Below are 21,136 nucleotides of genomic sequence, written 5' to 3' on the forward strand. Positions count from 1 at the left end.
CCAGAGAGCCCCCCCCCCTTACTTCAGAGTCCCCAGAGAGCGTCCCCCTTACATCAGGGTCCCCAGAGACTCCCCCCTCACATCAGGGTCCCCAGAGACTCCCCGCTTACATCAGGGTCCCCTGAGAGCCCCTCCTTACCTCAGAGTCCCCAGAGAGCCACTCCTTACATCAGGGTCACCAGAGAGTTGTGAGAGATGATGTAATCTCTCTGCTGCCCATGGCTGCACAGTAAGGGTGGAACAGCGGTGATGCAGTGTGGGCTCTCCCATGCTGCCCACTGCATGGCTGCAGAGAGGCCACTGTCACTGTAACCGGCCCATTGAGCCATCAGCTCACTGGGAAACTCTTGGTAGTCCCGATGGCCATTACATACCTGTAATGTAAGCAGCTTCCAGAAATGACAAGATGGCTGTGGCTCCAAACAGCACCTCAAAAACAAGACAAAAAGTGGCTGCAAGAGATCAATAGCACTGAGCTGCGAAAATGGATGAAAAAGTTAAAAACAAAGATTTTATTTTAGAAAAAGCAGATTGTAACCCACAAACAGCAAACTAAATATAATTCAGTCAGGATTTACATCTACTTTAAATCTGAACTTTGGGAATAAAATCTTTCATTTAAGTATATTGCTCAATAGGCACAAAGGATATAAATCCAATTTGTATGCATCAAATGCCTTTTTTTCAAAAGCCAGATATTACCTTTTAAAAGTAGCAGTGACATCAGGCCTGTGCAGAGAGCAATGCTGTGGGAGAGACCCAGCAGGCCCAAACCACTACAGGTTGCCTACAGAAAACAGGAGAGGGCCCGGCTGAGACAAGTCATCCTGCATGAGACAAGTCACCCTGCATGAGACAAGTCACCCTGCACAAGGAGAGAGAGCAGCAGTGACTGGTCTTTATTACAGGAAGCTCCTACACAGAGGAAATATTTTACACTGGGTTACTTCACTGGTCTACAAGAAATATACAAAGCACATCAAGTGTCAGCGGGCAGGGCCAGAATTACCATTGGGCTTGACTGGGCTCAAGCCCATGGGCCCCGCCCAATAGGGGGCCCCATGGGCCCCGCCGAAATACATAGCCGAGTGTACTCAGCTCCGCTCACAGTCACGCCCAGTCCCGCCCTATGATGGACATAACACAGAGACTGGGCGTGACTGTGAGCTGAGCCGAGTACACTCAGCTACTCTCGGCTCCGCTCGGGACTGCAAGAGGACCCAAGAGCCACCGAGATAAAGAGTCTGCAATTTTTAAACTTCAAGACTGCAATGACAAGGCTGCAAATGACACTGGGGCAAGGCTGCAAATGACAAGGCTACACTGACAAGGCTGAAAATGACACTGACAAGGCTGCAATGACACTGCACAAGGCTGCAGATGGATGGGCAAGGCTGCAGATGGGCATTTCAATTTAAGTTTTTTCCTTAAACTTCCCTCCTAAAGGTTTTTTTCCTTAAAATTGGGGTGCATGTTATATGCCGGCGCATGTTATATGCCAATAAATACAGTAATGTATAGAAGGTAGGGCCCGAAAGTGACTCAAGCCCAGGGGCCCCCACCGCCCTAAGTCCTGCCCTGACAGCAGGGACTGGTCTTTATTACAGGAAGCTCTGGCACAGAGGTAAGGTACAGGAGTTGCTGTATCACCAAATTTGTCAATATCACACAGGCACTCAAAGCTGAACTCCAGGTACAAAAAACCTGCATTTAAATAGATTCCCTGCCCAGAACTTTACTCCCTTACTCCTTAGAACCCAAGCGGATTTATCTACTTATGTGTCCAAACGGCTCTCATGGCTGAGTAGAGTGAATGCCCTGAAAATGGATATTCTCCCTCGGTTTCTGTATTTGTTCCAAACCATTCCTGTACACATACCTAATTTGTACTTCCGGACACTACGCCAGCTGTTTTCCAAATTCATTTGGAATGCTGCACACCCCAGAATACGATATAAAAAATTGGGGGTTATTTACTAAAGGAAAATGTACTTTGCACTGAAAGTGCACTTGGAAGTGCAGTAGCTGTAGATCTTAGGGGGACATGCAAGGAAAATAAAAGACAGCATTTTAGCTTGCACATGATTGGGTGATAAAATCAGCAGAGCTTCCACTTATTTCAGATCTACCCCTTAGATTTAGACAGACTGCAATTGAGAGTGCACTTTCTGTGCATTTTCAAGTGCACTGGCAGTGCAAAGTGGCTTTGCCTTTCGTAAATAAACCCCAATTTTCTCTTCCAAAAGTTGGGGGGGGGGGCTATCCTCCTTATACCATAAAGCAGCAGTGCCCACTTGCATATTACATTTTAAGGTTTCACCACTCTTCAACCAAGCTTTGGGTTCACTTGGAAAACCAAATGAACCCAATTGAACTCTCTGCTCTCCCATGGACCTTGCCCAAGCTTGGGGAGGGGGTGTTCAGGCCCCCCCAATGGCCATATCCATCAAGCGATTCAGATCTGGGGTTGCATGCTGTCCAGAAGGGGCTTATTGAACCACATGGGGCCTATGACTCCCTTCTTTGGGACCCTAGCCTTTGCACCAGCTATGCACGTAACAAGATTCGGACCGTGGGAAAAAGAAGATAATAGGAGACTACTCAAAGTCCTTCGAGCAGACACCACTTAAGGACAGATACCCCTTCCGGTCCGGTTTCCCGACACCCCATGCAGTGGCTTCAGAGACAACAGACTACTTCTTACATCCTGACTTTCCATTCCAGACATCCTTGCTGAACCGACAGGATTTGAGGAATTGCTCATGCAGGCGGAACCTCCAACATGTGGTATCTCATTTTTACTCAGTTTTGCTCAATATCTCCTCTCCTGACCTTCCACCATTTACCGTGGCCTGGGAGGCAGAATTATGTCATTCTATCTCTCTTGTTGACTGACAAAAATGTTTTATCCTGATGCACAAGCTATCCCTAGCCACTAAGACCCAGGAAAAATTCTGGGTGCAAACTGATAACGAGTACAGATGCCACAAGATGGGGGGGGGGGGGGTTGGTTTACCAGAGAAAGCAACATATGAGCAGGTTAAAGTCTCATGTCAATAGAGAAAATGCAAACTGGTAATGAGATGGTACAAATGCCCTTTGACAATACACCATTTCAACTCAGCAGTACCAGATACCTGGCGGTGTCTTGGCTCCCAGAGTACCATGCTCCACTTCTGGTGGGAATGCCCTCCTGTACAGGGATATTGGCAGCAGATCTGCATACTATACTGTAAACTGATGGCAACTTCCATTCAACCTTCACCTGAGGTGGCTCTCTTATCTATACTCCCTGGCAAATTCAAATCCATCAAAAAAGATGTATTACAACATTTTCAGGCAACAGCCAGAGTAGTGATTGCCTGACAACCATGCCTTTCCTGGGGGATTGGGCTATTGAAGTGGACCGCATAAGGGACCTTGAACATCTGTTGACAGAGGACCATGGTAAAGACAAACAGTTTTCTCTCACTTGGACTTCATGGTCCGTGTTCCGATACTCCTCTGAGTTTATCTCCTGGGCTGAGAGTGGCCTAGATGACATCGCCTTGGGACTATGATGGAGGGCTTCTTGTTCCCTAACTTTCTGCCCCCTCTTTTCAGCCCCTATTAATTTTTTTTTTATATATCTAAATACACCCTTAGGAATCCATTAGGCAAATGTACCAAGACTTCAACTTATCTATTGTTACTGATTCGATGTGTGACCCCCTACGACGTATTTTTTTTAAAAACGGGTTTTTTATATAACCTTTCCTGATGCACTACGTACAGGACACCTATAATCCCCTTCTCTGAAATGATGATGAAGGTTACCTTAACCTGTAATATTTTAACCACTTGCCGACCGCCGCACGACGATATACGTCGGCAGAATGGCACGGGCAGGCATATTGGCGTATATATAAGTCCCTGCCTGCCCGCGGGTGGGGGGCCCGATCGGGCCCCCCCCCGGTGCCTGCGGCGGTCGGCATTCGTTCGGGAGAGATCAGGGATGAGGGGACGGCCATTCATTCATGGCCACCCCCTCGCGATCGCTCCCGACGAATGAAAATCCTCGGTGACATCACTTCCTCTCCTGTATTGTAAACACAGGCAGAGGAAATGATGTAATCTCTCCTCGTGTCGGTCTTTTTCGTTCCGGCACGGAGGAGAGAGGATCGGTGAGTTGCACCTAACACTACACTAACAGTAGAACACGCCAGGCACACTTTTCACCCCCCTGATCACCCCCCAATCACCCCCCCAATCACCCCTGCCCCCCCAGTCACAGTGACACCAAGTGCATTTTTTATTATTTTTTTTTTTTTTTTTGCATTGGTGTCATTTGTGACTGTAATAACTGTTAGGGCAGTTAGGGTTAGCCCCCTTTAGCTCTAGGGTGCCCCCCTAACCCCCCCAATAAAGGTTTAACCCCGTGATCACCCCCCGTCGCCAGTGTCACTAATAAGCGATTTTTTTCTGATCGCTGTATTAGTGTCACAGGTGACGCTAGTTAGGCAGGTAAGTATTTAGGTTCGCCGCAGCTTTTTATAGCGTCAGGGACCCCCATATACTACCGCATAGCCCCCTGATTGCCCCCCAGTTAACCCTTTCACCAGTGATCACCATATAACTGTTACAGGTGACGCTGGTTGGTTAGTTATTTTTTTTTTGTTTCAGGGCACCCGCCATTTATTACCTAATAAAGGTTTAACCCCCTGATCACCCGGCGGGTGATATAAGTTTGAGGGTCAGATAAGGCCTGCGTCGCCCCAGCGTCAGGTTAGTGCCAGTACCGCTAACACCCACGCGCAAAGCATACACCTCCCTTTAGTAATATAGTATCTGATCAGATCTATATTAGCGTTGCCTTCATTTTAGGTTTCCCAAAACGCATTGTTAGCGGGATCAGCCCAGATACCCGCTAGCACCTGCGTTTAGCCCCTCCGCCAAGCCCAGCCCAGCCCACCCAAGTGCAGTATCGATCGATCACTGTCACTTACAAAACACAACACACATAACTGCAGCGTTCGCAGAGTCAGGCTTGATCCCTGCGATCGCTAACAGTTTTTTTTGTAGCGTTTTGAAACAGTCGCTGACAGGCTAGGTGCTTTTTTACCTGTGAGTCTCACTAGTGTACCCCTAAATTTAGAGCCCAAAATGGCAAAGCGAAGGTACACTAGTGAAGAGGCCTACACGTTTCTGAGCATGACAGATAGTGAAGAGGACGTCACTCATCTGTCAGATTCAGGCTCAGAATACGATCCTGTAGAGGACAGCGGCTCCATGACAGATAGCTCTGACGACGGAGATGAGGCCGCTGCTAAGAACAGGTGTGCCCAATCCCGTATGTATTCTGTTGTTGAGGTGCAGGAACCGCAGGTCACTCGTATGGAGCAGAGACGTACTAGAGCCGCTCAACCTTCTGGTGAACTGGCAAGCACCAGCGGCCTAGTACACCCTGGACGTACATCCAGCACTGCAGTAACACGTGGTGACGTGGCGAGTCCCATAAGTGCAGTTCAAGCTGGCGAGGTGGCAAGCACAAGTAGTGTCCCGCTGCCACCAAGAAGAAGACAAAGACAGGCCCGTCGTACCCATAGTGCCCTTCCTGCAGAATTCGCCAATCCTATTTGGGTGCCCACATCTTCTGCAGAACCCGTACTTCCCCCATTCACTGGCCAACCTGGCATTAACGTGGAAACAGTTGATTTTACGACACTTGACTTTTACTCACTGTTTTTCACCGAAGATCTCTATAGATCTATTGTGGACCAAACCAATTTGTACGCTGCTCAACACATCGCCACTATTCCCCAGTCCGCCCTTGCCAAACAATGGAAACCAGTTACGGTTTCCGAATTTAAAACCTTTCTGGGCCTCTCCCTCAACATGGGCATAACCAAAAAGAGTGAATTGCGGTCATATTGGTCCACTGACCCAATTCACCATATGCGCGTGTTCTCTGCTTCCATGTCCAGGGCACGATACGAGATGATTTTGCGGTTCATGCACTTCAGCGACAATGAACTCTGTCGTCCTCGTGGAGACCCTGAATACGATCGGCTCTACAAAATTCGGCCCCTCATAAACCACTTCAACCAACGTTTTGCAGACATGTTTACTCCCCATCAAGTTGTCTGCGTTGATGAGTCCCTGATTAAGTTTTCTGGTCGCTTGTCATTCAAACAATACGTCCCCAACAAGCGTTCCAGATACGGGGTCAAGATGTATAAGCTCTGTGACAGGGCCACAGGCTATACACGTAGTTTCATGGTTTATGAGGGTAGAGATAGTCACGTAGAGCCGGAGAACTGCCCTGATTACATAGGAAGCGCTGGCAAGATAGTGTGGGACATGGTGTCACCCTTATTCGGAAAGGGGTACCACTTGTACGTGGACAATTATTACACAAGCGTGCCACTGTTTAGTCACTTGTTTGATCAGCAGATTGGAGCATGTGGCACCGTGCGACCTAATCGCCGGGGCTTTCCCCAGCGGCTTGTAGAGTCCCCTCTTAGGCTGGGGGAGAGAGCCTGCTTGCGCAGTAATAATTTGCTCGCTATGAAGTGGAGGGATAATAAGAATGTTTTCGTTCTTACCTCCCTTCATGCAGACACGACGGTCCAAATTCCTACGGCGACTGGTATTGTGGAGAAACCCCTCTGTGTCCACAAATATAACCTTAACATGGGAGGGGTGGACCTCAATGACCAGTTGTTGGCGCCGTATCTAGTTGCCCGTAAGGCCAGACGCTGGTACAAAAAAGTGTCTGTTTATTTATTCCAATTGGCTATACTGAATGCTTATGTACTACACAAAGCTTCAGGACGGACTGGATCCTTCCTCAAATTCCAGGAGGATATCGTCAGAGCCCTTCTGTATCCAGACGGTGCTCCACCTCACCTTCCCCTACCAGATGCAGTAAGCCGGCTGCATGAGAGGCATTATATTTATGTCCTCCCGAGTACCCCTACCCAACGAGCCCCCCAAAGAAAATGTCGTGTCTGCAGAAAGCGCGGATTTAGGCGTGACACCCGTTATTGTTGTCCCCGCTGTCCTGACAATCCTGGTCTTTGCATTGGTGAATGTTTTGAACGCTACCATGAACTAGTTGAGTTTTAGAGTAGGGTACAGCATTGCACAGGCTAGGCACACGTTCACAGGGTCTCCCAAGATGCCATCGCATTTTGAGAGACCCAAACCGCTGGAACCGTTACAACAGAAGTGTTAAAGTTACATAAAAAAGTGTTTAAAAAAAAAAAAAAAAAAAAGTAAAAAAAACAAAAAACCAAAAAAAATATAAAATAAAAAAACCAAAAATAGTTGTCGTTTTATTGTTCTCTCTCTCTCTATTCTCTCTCTATTGTTCTGCTCCTTTGTACTGTATTCTATTCTGCAATGTTTTATTGTTAACCATTTTTTGTTTTCAGGTACGCCATTCAGCTGTAGCGTGGATTTATTTATCTTGACAGCAACAGCGTTTGCTCCCACGATACGTAAAGCCACGACTCCAGCGCTGTCGGAGGTGATTTCACCACCACAGTTAAAAAAAGAGCATATATGCCGAAGCATGGGGGCATAAGGGGTGGAGGAGCGATCTGCTCCTACCTTTTGCGGGAGGATGCCCCCATGCTTCGGCATATATATATTTTAGGCACAGATTGTGTTAAATGTGTTATTTTTTGCGATTTTTTTTGTATTTGCTTTGCAGGTATGGTAAGTCCTACTGTTATACTGTAATGTTACTTTGTTTTATTGTTAACCATCATTTGCTTAGCAGGTACGCCATTCTGCTGCAGAGCGGATTTATTTATCTTGACAGCAACAGCGTTTGCTCCCATGATACATAAAGCCGCGACTCTAGCACTGTCGGGGGTGATTTCACCACCACAGTTAAAAAAGAGCATATATGCCGAAGCATGGGGGCATAAGGGGTGGAGGAGCGATCTGCTCCTACCTTTTGCGGGAGGATGCCCCCATGCTTCGGCATATATAAATGGTGCATGTATGCCCACCATTAGAAAGTGGGTGGATGAAGGGTGGTATCTAATGGTGGGCATACCCACCGATCAATATTTTTTTTTCGTTCAGCCCACAGGCTGCATGAAAAAAAAATTACAATATATGCCCAACCAGTTCCAGCAACATACTGGTATGTTGCGGGACTTTGAGTGCTTATACCAGAATGATGCCTGCAGGTTTAGGTATCATCTTGGTATCATTCTTTTCAGCCAGCGGTCGGCTTTTATGTAAAAGTAATCCTAGCGGCTAATTAGCCTCTAGACTACTTTTACAAGCAGTGGGAGGGAATGTCCCCCCCCCCCGCACCATCTTCCATGGTTTTCTCAGGCTCTCCTGTCCCAACAGGGAACCTGAGAATGCAGCCGGTGGTTCCGCCAGCTGACCATAGAGCTGATCAGAGACCAGAATGGCTCCAATCATCTCTATGGCCTAAGACACCGGAAGCTACAAACATTTCATGACTTAGATTTTGCGGGATGTAAACAGCGCCATTGGGAAATTGGGAAAGCATTTTATCACACCGATCTTGGTGTGGTCAGATGCTTTGAGGACAGAGGAGAGATCTAGGGTCTGATAGACCCTAATTTTTTAAAAAAAGAGTACCTGTCACTATCTATTGCAATCATAGGGGATATTTACATTCCCTGAGATAACAATAAAAATCATAAAAAAATATATATAAATGAAAGGAACAGTTTAAAAATAAAATAAAAAAGCAAAATAAATAATAAAAAAAAAATTAATAAAAAAAAACACCCCTGTACCCCCCTGCTAAGGCGCAACGTGGAACGCAAGCGTTGGTCTGGTGGCATATGTAAACAGCAATTGCACCATGCATGTGAGGTATCACCACGAAGGTCAGATCGAGGGTACTAATTTTAGCAGTAGACCTCCTCCGTAAATCTAAAGTGGTCACCTGTAAAGGCATTTAAAGGCTTTTAAAAATGTACGTAGTTTGTCGCCGCTGCACGTTTCTGCGCAATTTTAAAGCATGTCATGTTTGGTATCCATGTACTCGGCCTAAGATCATATTTTTTATTTCATCAAACATTTGGGCAATATAGTGATTTTTAGTGCATTAAAATAAAAAAAAGTGTGTTTTTTCCCCCAAAAATGCGTTTGAAAAATCGCTGCGCAAATACCGTGTGAAAAAAAAAAATGAAACACCCACCATTTTAATCGGTAGGGCTTTTGCTTTAAAAAAACACTTCATGTTTGGGGGTTCAAAGTAATTTTCTTGCAAAAAAAAATATTTTTTCATGTAAACAAAAAGTGTCAGAAAGGGCTTTTTCTTCAAGTGGTTAGAAGAGTGGGTGATGTGTGACATAAGCTTCTAAATGTTGTGCATAAAATGCCAGGTCAGTTCAAAACCCCCCCAAATGACCCCATTTTAGAAAGTAGACACCCCAAGCTATTTGCTGAGAGGCATGTCGAGTCCATGGAATATTTTATATTTTGACAAAAGTTGTGGAAAAAATACATTATTATTATTTTTTTTTTTTTTTTTGCACAAAGTTGTCATTAAATGATATATTGCTCAAACATGCCATGGTTATATGTAAAATTACACCCCAAAATACATTCTGTTGCTTCTCCTGAGTACGGGGATACCACAAGTGTGAGACCTTTTGGGAGCCTAACCGCGTACGGTACCCCAAAATCCAAGCACCACCTTCAGGATTTCTAAGGGTGTAAATTTTAGATTTCATTCCTCACTGCCTATCACAGTTTCGGAGGCCATGGAATGCCCAGATAGCACAAAATCCCCCCAAGTGACCCCATTTTGGAAAGGAGACACCCCAAGCTATTTGCCGAGAGGTATGGTTAGTATTTTGCAGACCTTCATTTTTGTCACAAAGTTTTGAAAATTGAAAAAAAGAAAAAAAATATACATTATTTTTTTTTTCTTCATTTTCAAAAACAAATGAGAGCTGCAAAATACTCACCATGCCTCTCGGCAAATAGCTTGGGGTGTCTACTTTCCAAAATGGGGTCATTTTGGGGGGTTTTGTGCTATTTTGGCATTTTATGGCCTTCAAAACTGTGATAGGTAGTGAGGTGTAAAATCAAAAATTTACCCCCTTAGAAATCCTGAAGGCGGTTCTTGGTTTTCGGGGCCCCGTACGCGACTAGGCTCCCAAAAAGTCCCACATATGTGGTATCCCCGTACTCAGGAGAAGCAGCAGAATTTATTTTGGGGTGTCATTTCACATATGTCCCTGGCATGTGTGAGCAATATATCATTTAGTGACAACTTTGTGAAAAAAAAATAAAAAAAAATAAAAGTTTGTAATTTTCCCGCAACTTGTGGCAAAATATAAAATATTCCATGGACTCAACATGCCTCTCAGCAAATAGCTTGGGGTGTCTACTTTCTAAAATGGGGTCATTTGTGGGGGTTTTGTGCCATCTTGGCATTTTATGGCCTTCAAAACTGTAATAGGTAGTGAGAAGTGAAATCAAAGATTTACGCCCTTAGAAAGCCTGAAGGCGGTTCTTGGCTTTCGGGGCCCCGTACGCACCTAGGCTCCCAAAAAATCCCACACATGTGGTATCCCTGTACTCAGGAGAAGCAGCAGAATTTATTTTGGGGTGTCATTTTACATATGCCCATGGCATGCGTGACTAATATATCATTTAGTGACAACTTTGTGAAAAAAAAAATAAAAAAAAAAAAGTTTGTAATTTTCCCGCAACTTGCGGCAAAATATAAAATATTCCATGGACTCAACATGCCTCTCAGCAAATAGCTTGGGGTGTCTACTTTCTAAAATGGGGTCATTTGTGGGGGTTTTGTGCCATCTTGGCATTTTATGGCCTTCAAAACTGTAATAGGTAGTGAGGCGTGAAATCAAAGATTTACGCCCTTAGAAAGCCTGAAGGCGGTTCTTGGCTTTTGGGGCCCCGTACGCAGCTAGGCTCCCAAAAAGTCCCACATATGTGGTATCCCCGTACTCAGGAGAAGCAGCAGAATTTATTTTGGGGTGTAATTTCACATATGCCCATGGCATGCGTGAGCAATATATCATTTAGTGACAACTTTGTGAAAAAAAAAAATAAAAAAAAAAAAGTTTGTAACTTTCCCGCAACTTGCGGCAAAATATAAAATATTCCATGGACTCAACATGCCTCTCAGCAAATAGCTTGGGGTGTCTACTTTCTAAAATGGGGTCATTTGTGGGGGTTTTGTGCCATCTTGGCATTTTATGGCCTTCAAAACTGTAATAGGTAGTGAGGCGTGAAATTAAAAATGTATGCCCTTAGAAAGCCTGAAGGCGGTGCTTGGTTTTCGGGGCCCCGTACGCGGCTAGGCTCCCAAAAAGTCCCACATATGTGGTATCCCCGTACTCAGGAGAAGCAGCAGAATTTATTTTGGGGTGTAATTTCACATATGCCCATAGCATGTGTGAGCAATATATCATTTAGTGACAACTTTGTGAAAAATTTATAAAGTTTGTCATTTTCCCGCAACTTGTGGCAAAATATAAAATATTCCATGGACTCAACATGCCTCTCAGCAAATAGCTTGGGGTGTCTACTTTCTAAAATGGGGTCATTTGTGGGGGTTTTGTGCCATCTTGGCATTTTATGGCCTTCAAAACTGTGATAGGTAGTGAGGAGTAAAATGACATATGTATGCCCTTAGAAATCCTGAAGGCGGTGCTTGGCTTTCGGGGCCCCGTACGCGGCTAGGCTTCCAAAAAGTCGACCACATGTGGTATCCCCGTACTCAGGAGAAGCAGCAGAATGTATTTTGGGGTACAATTCCACATATAACCATGGCATGTGTGAGCAATATATCATTTAGTGACAACTTTGTGTAAAAAAAAAAAAAAATTTTTTTTTTTGTCATTATTCAATCGCTTGCGGCAAAAAAATAAAATATTCAATGGGCTCAACATGCCTCTTATCAATTTCCTTAGGGTGTCTACTTTCCAAAATGGGGTCATTTGGGGGGGTTTTGTACTGCCCTGCCATTTTAGCACCTCAAGAAATGAGATAGGCAGTCATAAAATAAAAGCTGCGTAAATTCCAGAAAACGTACCTTAGTTTGTAGATGTGACAACTTTTGCGCAAACCAATAAATATACAATTATTGACTTTTTTTTTACCAAAGACATGTGGCTGAATACATTTTGGCCTAAATGTATGACTAAAATTGAGTTTATTGGATTTTTCTAATAACAAAAAGTAGAAAATATCATTTTTTTTCAAAATTTGCGGTCTTTTTACGTTTATATCGCAAAAAATAAAAATCGCAGAATCAGTCAAATACCTTTAAAAGAAAGCTCTATTTGTGGGAAGAAAAGGACGCAAATTTCGTTTGGGTACAACATTGCATGACCGCGCAATTACCAGTTAAAGCAGCGCAGTGCCAAAGTGTAAAAAGACCTCTGGTCATTTACCAGCAAAATGGTCCGGTCTGAAAGTGGTTAAGGGGTTGGTATTACAGATGGTCTCCTGATGTGCCTTATATGTTTTCACTCCATTTATATGTAACCGTGACATGTATTTGTTCCGACGCACATGATATCTATTGTTGGTGTACCTTACCAATGTTTGTAATGTTTCAATTGTTTCTGGCTCTCTTATTTTTCTTTATGAATAAAATAAGATTGAATTAAATATATTCCCCAAAAGCCACAAATTATATAAATCTGCCTTGTGTGCTCCAATTCCCCTTTTAAGCCCAGATATTACCTAGTAAAAGCAGTGATGGCATCATCACTGTGTTGTACATAGCCTGTGCAGCGAGCAGAGCTGTGGGAGGGACCCAACAGGCCCAACCCACTACAGGCTGTCTAGAGAAAACGACAGGAGGGGGCGGAGACAGACCAGCCATCCTGCACAAGGAGAGAGTACCAGTGTCTGGTCTTCATTACAGGAAGCTTCTGCACAGAGGCAAAGTTTTACACTGGATTACTGCACAGATCCAAAAAAATACACAAAGTACACCAAGATTCAAGTAAGAATCCAATGACTCTTGTATTTCGACAATATTTGCTTATCCGGGAGTCCAGCTTTAGGGAAAATGATTTATGCACTTATGGCCTTCTTTGAGCAGAGATTAGTGGCTGCTTTGAGGTACAAGCTGTGATCTCTTACTGCTTTCTACGTGGGAATTAGGCTGAAAAATAGGGATTTGTCGTTTATATTTAGCTAATAAGTGTTGGCTAGCACTTACTTTGTGCCTGCAAGTAGCGCAAGATGTCTAGAAATGCTGCTCAACACTGTAGCAAACTGAATTCTGACTTCTTCCCCTAACCCTTACATTTGCTTAAAACACATTTCAGTGGCTTTTCTGCTGAGTTTACATTGTAATGCAAAAGTTTAAAGCTGAACTCCAGCCTTCCGTTTAGTCTTGCAAAGTGGTACAGGCTCCTTTCCTGTACTGCAATTGATTACCAATTTCACTGCATACTGTAAGCTTCTTACAGTGTGCATTAAAGCTTGCAGCAAGTAAGATAGAGCCCACCTCATTTCCTGGCTGAAGGACATCTGGAATCATCAAAAACCCTTCCTGCTCCGGCCTGCCTGTCCCTGGCCCGCTCCTTTCAATCATTGGATTTCAAGTCTTTCATTTATAAAGGCTCAGCATCACATTTCATAGAGAAGCATAAGGTATGTAATAAGAATGATACGTTTTTTAATATATATCATCAGCATGTTGATGGGGGCGGACCGGAGAAAGCAACATATGAGCAGGTTAAAGTCTCATGTCAATAGAGAAAATGCAACAAACATCTTTAGGGTGAAAAGAGACCTCTGCTTCTGCACAGACTCTGCAGCATACTGGCTGGGGACAGGCTTTTCTACTCTGGCTGTGGCTGCTTTCTGTGAAGGAGACAAACTGTAAGGCTTTGCACACTGTTTGTTCTGATGTACCCTGATTGTAAAACTTTGACTGGTCTTTCATCAAAAAGCTTAAATCTCAAAATCTGAAATTGCCTCCATGTTTTGATTTCAGGGAATAACGTCATGAGAACAATCCACGGGGTTGGAGAGATGATGACCCAGATGGTCCTAAGCCGTGGATCTGTCCTTCCCATTGCAGTTCAAGATGTTCAGCCCAGTCTACACACCAGCAAGCAGACCAGTGACAGTGAGGACATAACTGTGATGGACACTAAATTGAAGATCATTGAGATCCTACAGGTAGGGAGCATATAATATGTGGTATCATGATGTGCCATAGCTCAACTTAACTTGAGATCAGTGAGATCCTACAGGTAGGGAACTTACACTGTGCATTTATATGTATGATAATATGCCATACCTCAACTGAATGAGCCTCATCCCTGTTGCCTTATTCAAATCCAGCCACCTGGCATAGTCCAATAGGGTGCCACTTTTAAGGCCCTTGGGACCAATTTAACAACCATACCTACCCCCTCTTACAAAAACCACCTGAAAAGGAAGCAGTACAAGAGTTTGCAGCTGTTTGAGGCTGCAGGACAGGTAAGCATTCCTGTGGTTTGATTTCTCACTCTTTCAAATCAGCTCAGTCTTCTCTAGTTATTATAATCATTACTGCTTGCTTATGAAAGGTAATTTTTGCCTATTTTATTTTAACTTTACCCCTTTTGTCCTCTTCTTGAAAGTCAGGGTTGAAAGGTCAGTACATCAACCCAACTGCCCTTCTTATTTAACACTGTTAACTGTTATGCTGGAAATGGGGGACAATGTATAACAAGGCCAAGAACTTGACAGGCTCGCACCTTTCAGGTGACCCCTGACTCTCCAAGTCAAGTGCCAGACTCAGACAAGACAAACTTGAAAGAGTGGGTTAAAATATGACTATTTTTCAATGAAACTGTGCAGTAATAATAATTTAGACCAGTGAAGAGCCACCCCAGAGGGGGGAAAAGCTTTATTTTTTAAAAGAGGCATGACCAAATTAAAGTGGGTGTTGTGAGTGATAATAGGTTAATAATATAAATTATGCACTGGTCTTTAGTGTGCCCCCCTTTCCCACAAGTAGTGCTTTCCTTGGTCATCAGTAGGGAGCACCAGTAATATCCTCTCTTACATTGGTGGTCAGTGAGCCCCCCTAATATTGCCTCCATTATATGGCTCCACATTATTGTGCTGCTTATCATTATCTCATTAGTAAGTACTCCATTGCAACTCTGCTAACCAAGTGCCATTACCATTATGTCCTCCCAGTGTCATCAATATACCCCTCCCAATGCCAACATTATGCGCCCCCTTGTGTCTCCCTTTCCCTCCAGTACCACCATTATGTCACCACAGTACCACCAATATATATGTAGTGTTACCATTATGTCCCCACAGTGCCGCCAATATATATCCAGTGCCACCATGATGTCCCCCTAGTGTCATCAACATGTCCCCTGTAGGAAAGGCTTACCTTCCTTGTACCCCCATATGCAGGGAAGTAGCAGTGAGACATAGCTACCACTTCTGCTGCACTGGTCTCGATCGTACTGCCTCTTGCATCGATCCTAGGCACTTGCATGCAATGTCACATACAAGTGAATAGGGTAGATAAGAATTGGGGAGAACAACTCTGCAGAACAGGTAGCAATTTCTTCCCACACCTTCCCTGCTCTGTTCTGCTTACGAGATACGGGGGGGGTGATAACATTTCTGATGGAGGATCAAGTCATTAAGGACGTGATCAACACACCACAAGACTACAATTGACTGGTGGATTGCAGTTGACCTGTTGCAAACCCAGGATTTATACTGTGGATTGCCCAAACATTTTTTTTTGTTTTGGCTATAGTAGAGGAAGATTAGAACCAGTTTTTTTTTTTTATTGCTGTCTGTGACCCTGTTGATGAGATTCACTTTCATTATTTTTCTGGTGATCACTGTCATCTGGACAGAAAGTAATGAAAAATCAAACATTTTACAGTAGTCACCATAGCAAAAAGTAAGAGGAAATTCTCTAATGGGGACATCTGTTGTGGTGACAACTGTCTAAGAGGAAAATGTCCCTCGCTTTGTAAAGATTACCTCTCACTTCCTGTTTTTTGCTCAGAACAGAAAGTCAAGGGGAATCTTTTCAACAGGACACAGTAATAAGTAAACTGACACATTTTAACCCTTTTCTACTCTATTCAAAACTGATCTAAATGATCGCTCCATACAGCTCTATGGAGCGTTGGATGTCAGTGGTGACATATCCGCTGACATCCGATCCGCCCTGATCCGATCCGTTTCTGCAAAATCCAGACAGATGGATGTCTGGCAGATCGGATCGGATGAAAATGGACAGGCGGTCCATAATCATCCAATCCCCCATAGGGGAGAGCGGACTCTCTGACAGGTCCACCCCTGCACAGAGTGCAGAGACATACTTGTCATCCGCTGGCTCAGCGGGGATCAACAGAGCCACCCCCGCTTAGCAAGCGGAGTAGTGAAAATGGACGTTAAAGGAATATTCAGAAATCAAAACAATATCTTGCATAAGAGAGATCATGGTTGGTTTTTATTATTCACAATTCCTCCCTAAGGCCAAGGCACTCTCTGTCCTAACCCTAAACCTAATCTTTCACTCTAGACCTAAAAAACAAATTGCCCTCTCTGCCTTTATTCTAATGTCTATAGACAGTCAGCACAGTGTCAGATTGCTTTAGTTTCTGGGAAACGTTTGTTTAAAAGCTTTTATTCTGATATTATACAATGAAATGACCGGTCATTTTCATACTTCAGTTTATTCTCAGTGTGCGACTGGATTATAGAATTTCCTATATGTTGTCCATCTACAAGAAGGAATTTGGAGATAATGGAGGCAACGTGGACAACTCAACAGTTTCAACAATCTCACCACCAGACACGCCGACCCTAGCAGGTGAGTGGAAGCTGTCATATAGTTACATAGTTACATAGTTAGTCAGGTTGAAAAAAGACACAAGTCCATCCAGTTCAACCACAAAAAAATATAAAAAAAATAATATACAATCCCATATACCCAATTCTATACCCACAGTTGATCCAGAGGAAGGCAAAAAACCCCAGCAGAGCATGATTCAATTTGCTAAAGCAGGGGAAAAAATTCCTTCCTGATCCCCCGAGAGGCATTCGGATTTTCCCCGGATCAACTTTACCTATAAATGTTAGTATCCAGTTATATTATGTACACTTAGGAAATAATCCAGGCCTTTCTTAAAGCAATCCACTGAGCTGGCCAGAACCACCTCTACAGGGAGTCTATTCCACATTTTCACAGCTCTTACTGTGAAGAAACTTTTCCGTATTTGGAGATGAAATCTCTTTTCCTCTAGATGTAAAGAGTGCCCCCTTGTCCTCTTTGTTGACTGTAAAGTGAATAACTCGACACCAAGTTCACTATATGGACCCCTTATATATTTGTACATGTTGGTCATATCCCCCCTTAATCTCCTCTTATCAAGAGTGACTAAATTCAGTTCCTCTAATCTTTCCTCATAGCTGAGCTCCTCCATGCCTCTTATCAGTTTGGTTGCCCTTCTCTGCACTCTCTCCAGTTCCCCGATATCCTTTTTGAGAACTGGTGCCCAAAACTGAACTGCATATTCCATATGAGGTCTTACTAATGATTTGAACAGGGGCAAAATGATATCTCTCTCTCTGGGGTCCATACCTCTCTTAATACAGGAAAGGACTTTGCTCGCTTTGGAAACTGCAGCTTGGCATTGCATGCTATTGTTGAGCTTATGATCTACCAAAACCCCCAGATCCTTGTCCACTATGGATTCCCCCAGTTGTACTCCCCCTAGCATGTATGATGCATGCATATTCTTAGCCCCCAAGTGCATAACTTTACATTTCTCAACATTAAACCTCATCTGCCACACAGTCGCCCAATTAGACAGAGCATTGAGGTCGGCTTGTAAATTGGAGACATCCTGTAAGGACGTTATTCCACTGCATAGCTTGGTGTCATCTGCAAAGACTGAAATGTTACTTTTGATCCCAGACCCAATATCATTTATAAAGGTATTAAGAAGTAAGGGTCCCAGCACTGAACCTTGGGGTACACCACTGATAACCTTAGACCATTCGGAGTAAGAATCATTAACCGCTACTCCCTGAATTCTGTCTTTTAGACAGTTTTCTATCCATTTACAAACTGATATTTCCAAACCTGTAGACATTACCTTACACATGAGCCGTGTGTGCGGAACTGTATTGAACGCTTTTGCAAGATCCAAGTATACCACGTCCACCGTCACCCCTATGTCCAAGGTTTTACTTACCGCCTCAGAAAAAGAAATCAGGTTTGTCTGACAACTTCTGTCTTTCATGAATCCATGCTGTCTGTTGCTTAAAATATTTTTTTTCCTGCAAGAATTCATCTATGTGGCTTTTTATTAATCCCTCCAGTATCTTCCCAACTATAGAAGTTAAACTAACAGGTCTATAGTTACTTGGTAAAGACTTTGTTCCCTTTTTAAATATAGGCACCACATTGGCCCTGCGCCAATCCAGTGGTACTATTCCTGTCATTAATGAGTCCCTAAAAATTACCGTATTTATCGGCGTATAACACGCACTTTTTCCCCTTTAAAATCGGGGGAAAGTCGCGGGTGCGTGTTATACGCCGATCCCCACTGTCTGTGAGGCTAAAATACTGAGCGCCGCCGAAAAAGACCAAGCAGCGCCAAAAAAGACCGAGCCAGTCTGGGCGGGACTGCAAGCCGAGCCGAGTACACAGTAGAGTCGGCTCGGTCTTTTTCGGCAGCGCTCGCTCCAGAAACAGCAGGGAGGTGGGACTACGAGCGGAGCCGAGCAGACGGCTCGGTCTTTTTCGGCGCCGCTCTGTCTTTTTCGGCGGCGCTCACTCGGTCTGTCTCGGCAGCTGGATATTTAAACATAGGCAAGGCTGCAAACGGCGCTGGGCGAGCTGGAAATGACACTGGCAAGCTGCAAATGACACTATGCAAGGCTGCAAACAGCGGTGGGCAAGCTGCAAATGACACTGATCATTCTGCAATGATGGACAAGGCTGCAGAGGCACACTGATAAGGTTGCATTGACGGGCATTTAAATGTAAGTTTTTTTTCCCTTAAACTTCCCTCCTAAAACTTTTTTCCTTATAATGCCCTCCTAAACTTGGGGTGCGTGTTATACGCCGGTGCGTGCTATACCCCAAAAAATACGGTAGATACAATGGCTTTGAAATTACAGAGCTCAATTCTTTTAGGCTCTGTGGGTGGATGCCATCAGGTCCAGGTGCTTTATCCACCTTTATTCTGTCCAAATATTTCTGGACCATATCACTTTTGAGCCATTGTGGATTTGGGGCTGCGTCAGTACCACCCCCATTATGGACATGCGCTCCCCCATGCTCCTTTGTATACACAGAGCTGAAGAAAGTATTTAATAAGTTAGCCTTCTCTTTGTCCCCAGTCACCCACTCCAGATTATTTTGTAAAGGGCCTACATGCTCAGACTTGACCTTTTTACTATTAATATATTTGAAGAATTTTTGGGGGTTTGTCCTACTATCTTTTGCAATCTGTCTTTCATTTTGAATTTTTGCATCCTTGATTTCCTTTTTAAATATTCTGTTATATTGTTTGTAACATTTAAATGACACTAGCGTTCCTTTATTTTTATATTTTGTAAAAGCTCTTTTTTATAGTTTATAGCTTTTTTAACTTTAGCCGTGAGCCACATCGGTTTTATTTTTAGCCTTTTAAACTTATTGCCCGTGGGAATATACTTTGCAGTGAGATCACAAAGAGTCTTTTTGAAGAATTCCCATTTCTGTTCTGTGCCCATTGATGCCAATATTCCCTCCCAGTCTAGGTCCCGGAGAGCAGCCCTCATCCTTGGAAAATTTGCTCTCTTGAAATTGAGTGTTTTTATCTTTCCCGTATGTGATTTTTGCTTACAGCTAACATCAAATTAAATCATGTTATGGTCACTGCTACCCAGATATTCCTTTATCTGAACATTAGTAATACGTTCTGCATGGTTTAAGATTACCAGGTCCAACAGAGCATCATTCCTAGTTGGGGCCTCAATAAACTGCACCATAAAATTGTCCTGTAATAGGTTTATACATTTTTGCCCTTTAACTGTCCTAGCAGTGCCATTACCCCAGTAATTTCTGGGGAGTTAAAATCCCCCATTATTATCATTTAGGTCATTTAGGTCATTTCAGTACACAATGGCTTCTCAGCAGAGGTTTACAATTCTTTACTAGATGGTGGCCAGCTGATGCATCTAACCACTGAACAAGCAAGCATGTTTTCACTGGGTGAGTAAGTACCCTTCCACCTATGGAGCAAGAGGGGTAAGCGCTCATTCGCTGGCTTGTCTAGATGGAAATTAGGGATTGGTTAGGAAATTCATCTCAACACAGTGAGTGATTACATGAAAACCTGTATCCTGCATGAATGGCAGCTTTACTTTTTTAATTATAATAAGGCTCATAGGAGCATCACTTAAGTGTACAGGTAAAGCGGCATATCCATTCAAAATATTTTTAAAGGAAGGCCTCTACTTTATCTGTTTGGACAGTTTAGCATCTCAGCTCTTAGAGCCTCTTCAACAAATATCTGCTTGACCATCCAGAAAAATGCTTTGAATCACCACACCATGTGATCACTACTACAACGGATCAGCATTGTGAGAAGATGTAATACTTTAAATGTGATTCCGGCATTCAAAGTTCCTGTGCACCTTATGTACTGATGGGCTACATATATTTTAACTTGAACCTTTTCTCCAAGGTCTTTGATTGACGTAAGTTTCATTTCTTTTTTTTTTAGCCGTTGTTCCTGATATTGATGAAATAGCAGCAAGGGCTGAGACCATGTTTGCTGGAAGGTAAGTTAAAGCACCAGTCCACCTATACCATCACTACATACCATCCAATACCAATAGAACTACAATCTAAACTTTTTGCCTTTTAATTCATGATAGTGTTGAAGGGTTAGAACGGGGATAGGCATCTTAAGGCACAGGTGCCATGATGGGCACATGTTGTCATTTTTAGTAGCACCTGGAGGATCATCGTGTGGCATTTTTGCTCAGACTGGCCTGCTGCAGGATCTTCTGGTGGGCCCCTGCTCCCTACAAATACAGCGCTGCTGCCATAGGCATTTAAAATGGTTCTAAATGCAGAAATATCTTACCTTAATGCATTCTCTGCATTAAGATAAAAAAA

The 21,136-nt window shown here is 43.6% G+C and overlaps 1 protein-coding gene across 1 annotated transcript in view; it reads left to right on the top strand.

The window, feature by feature from the left end:
* The window catches only part of ITPR2 (inositol 1,4,5-trisphosphate receptor type 2), a 482,081-nt gene that overhangs the window by 221,985 nt on the left and 238,960 nt on the right, over positions 1-21,136 (top strand). Inside the window, exons 22-24 of the mRNA XM_077469087.1 lie at positions 13,976-14,163; positions 16,690-16,828; positions 20,739-20,796. Coding sequence (XP_077325213.1) covers positions 13,976-14,163; positions 16,690-16,828; positions 20,739-20,796 — 385 coding nt within the window. The remainder of the gene's footprint in view (positions 1-13,975; positions 14,164-16,689; positions 16,829-20,738; positions 20,797-21,136) is intronic.

This window comes from Lithobates pipiens, unplaced genomic scaffold, assembly GCF_037356315.1.
Source record: "Lithobates pipiens isolate NorthernLeopardFrog02 unplaced genomic scaffold, aLitPip1_a1.2 Scaffold_8, whole genome shotgun sequence".
Classification (NCBI taxonomy): Eukaryota; Metazoa; Chordata; class Amphibia; order Anura; family Ranidae; genus Lithobates; species Lithobates pipiens.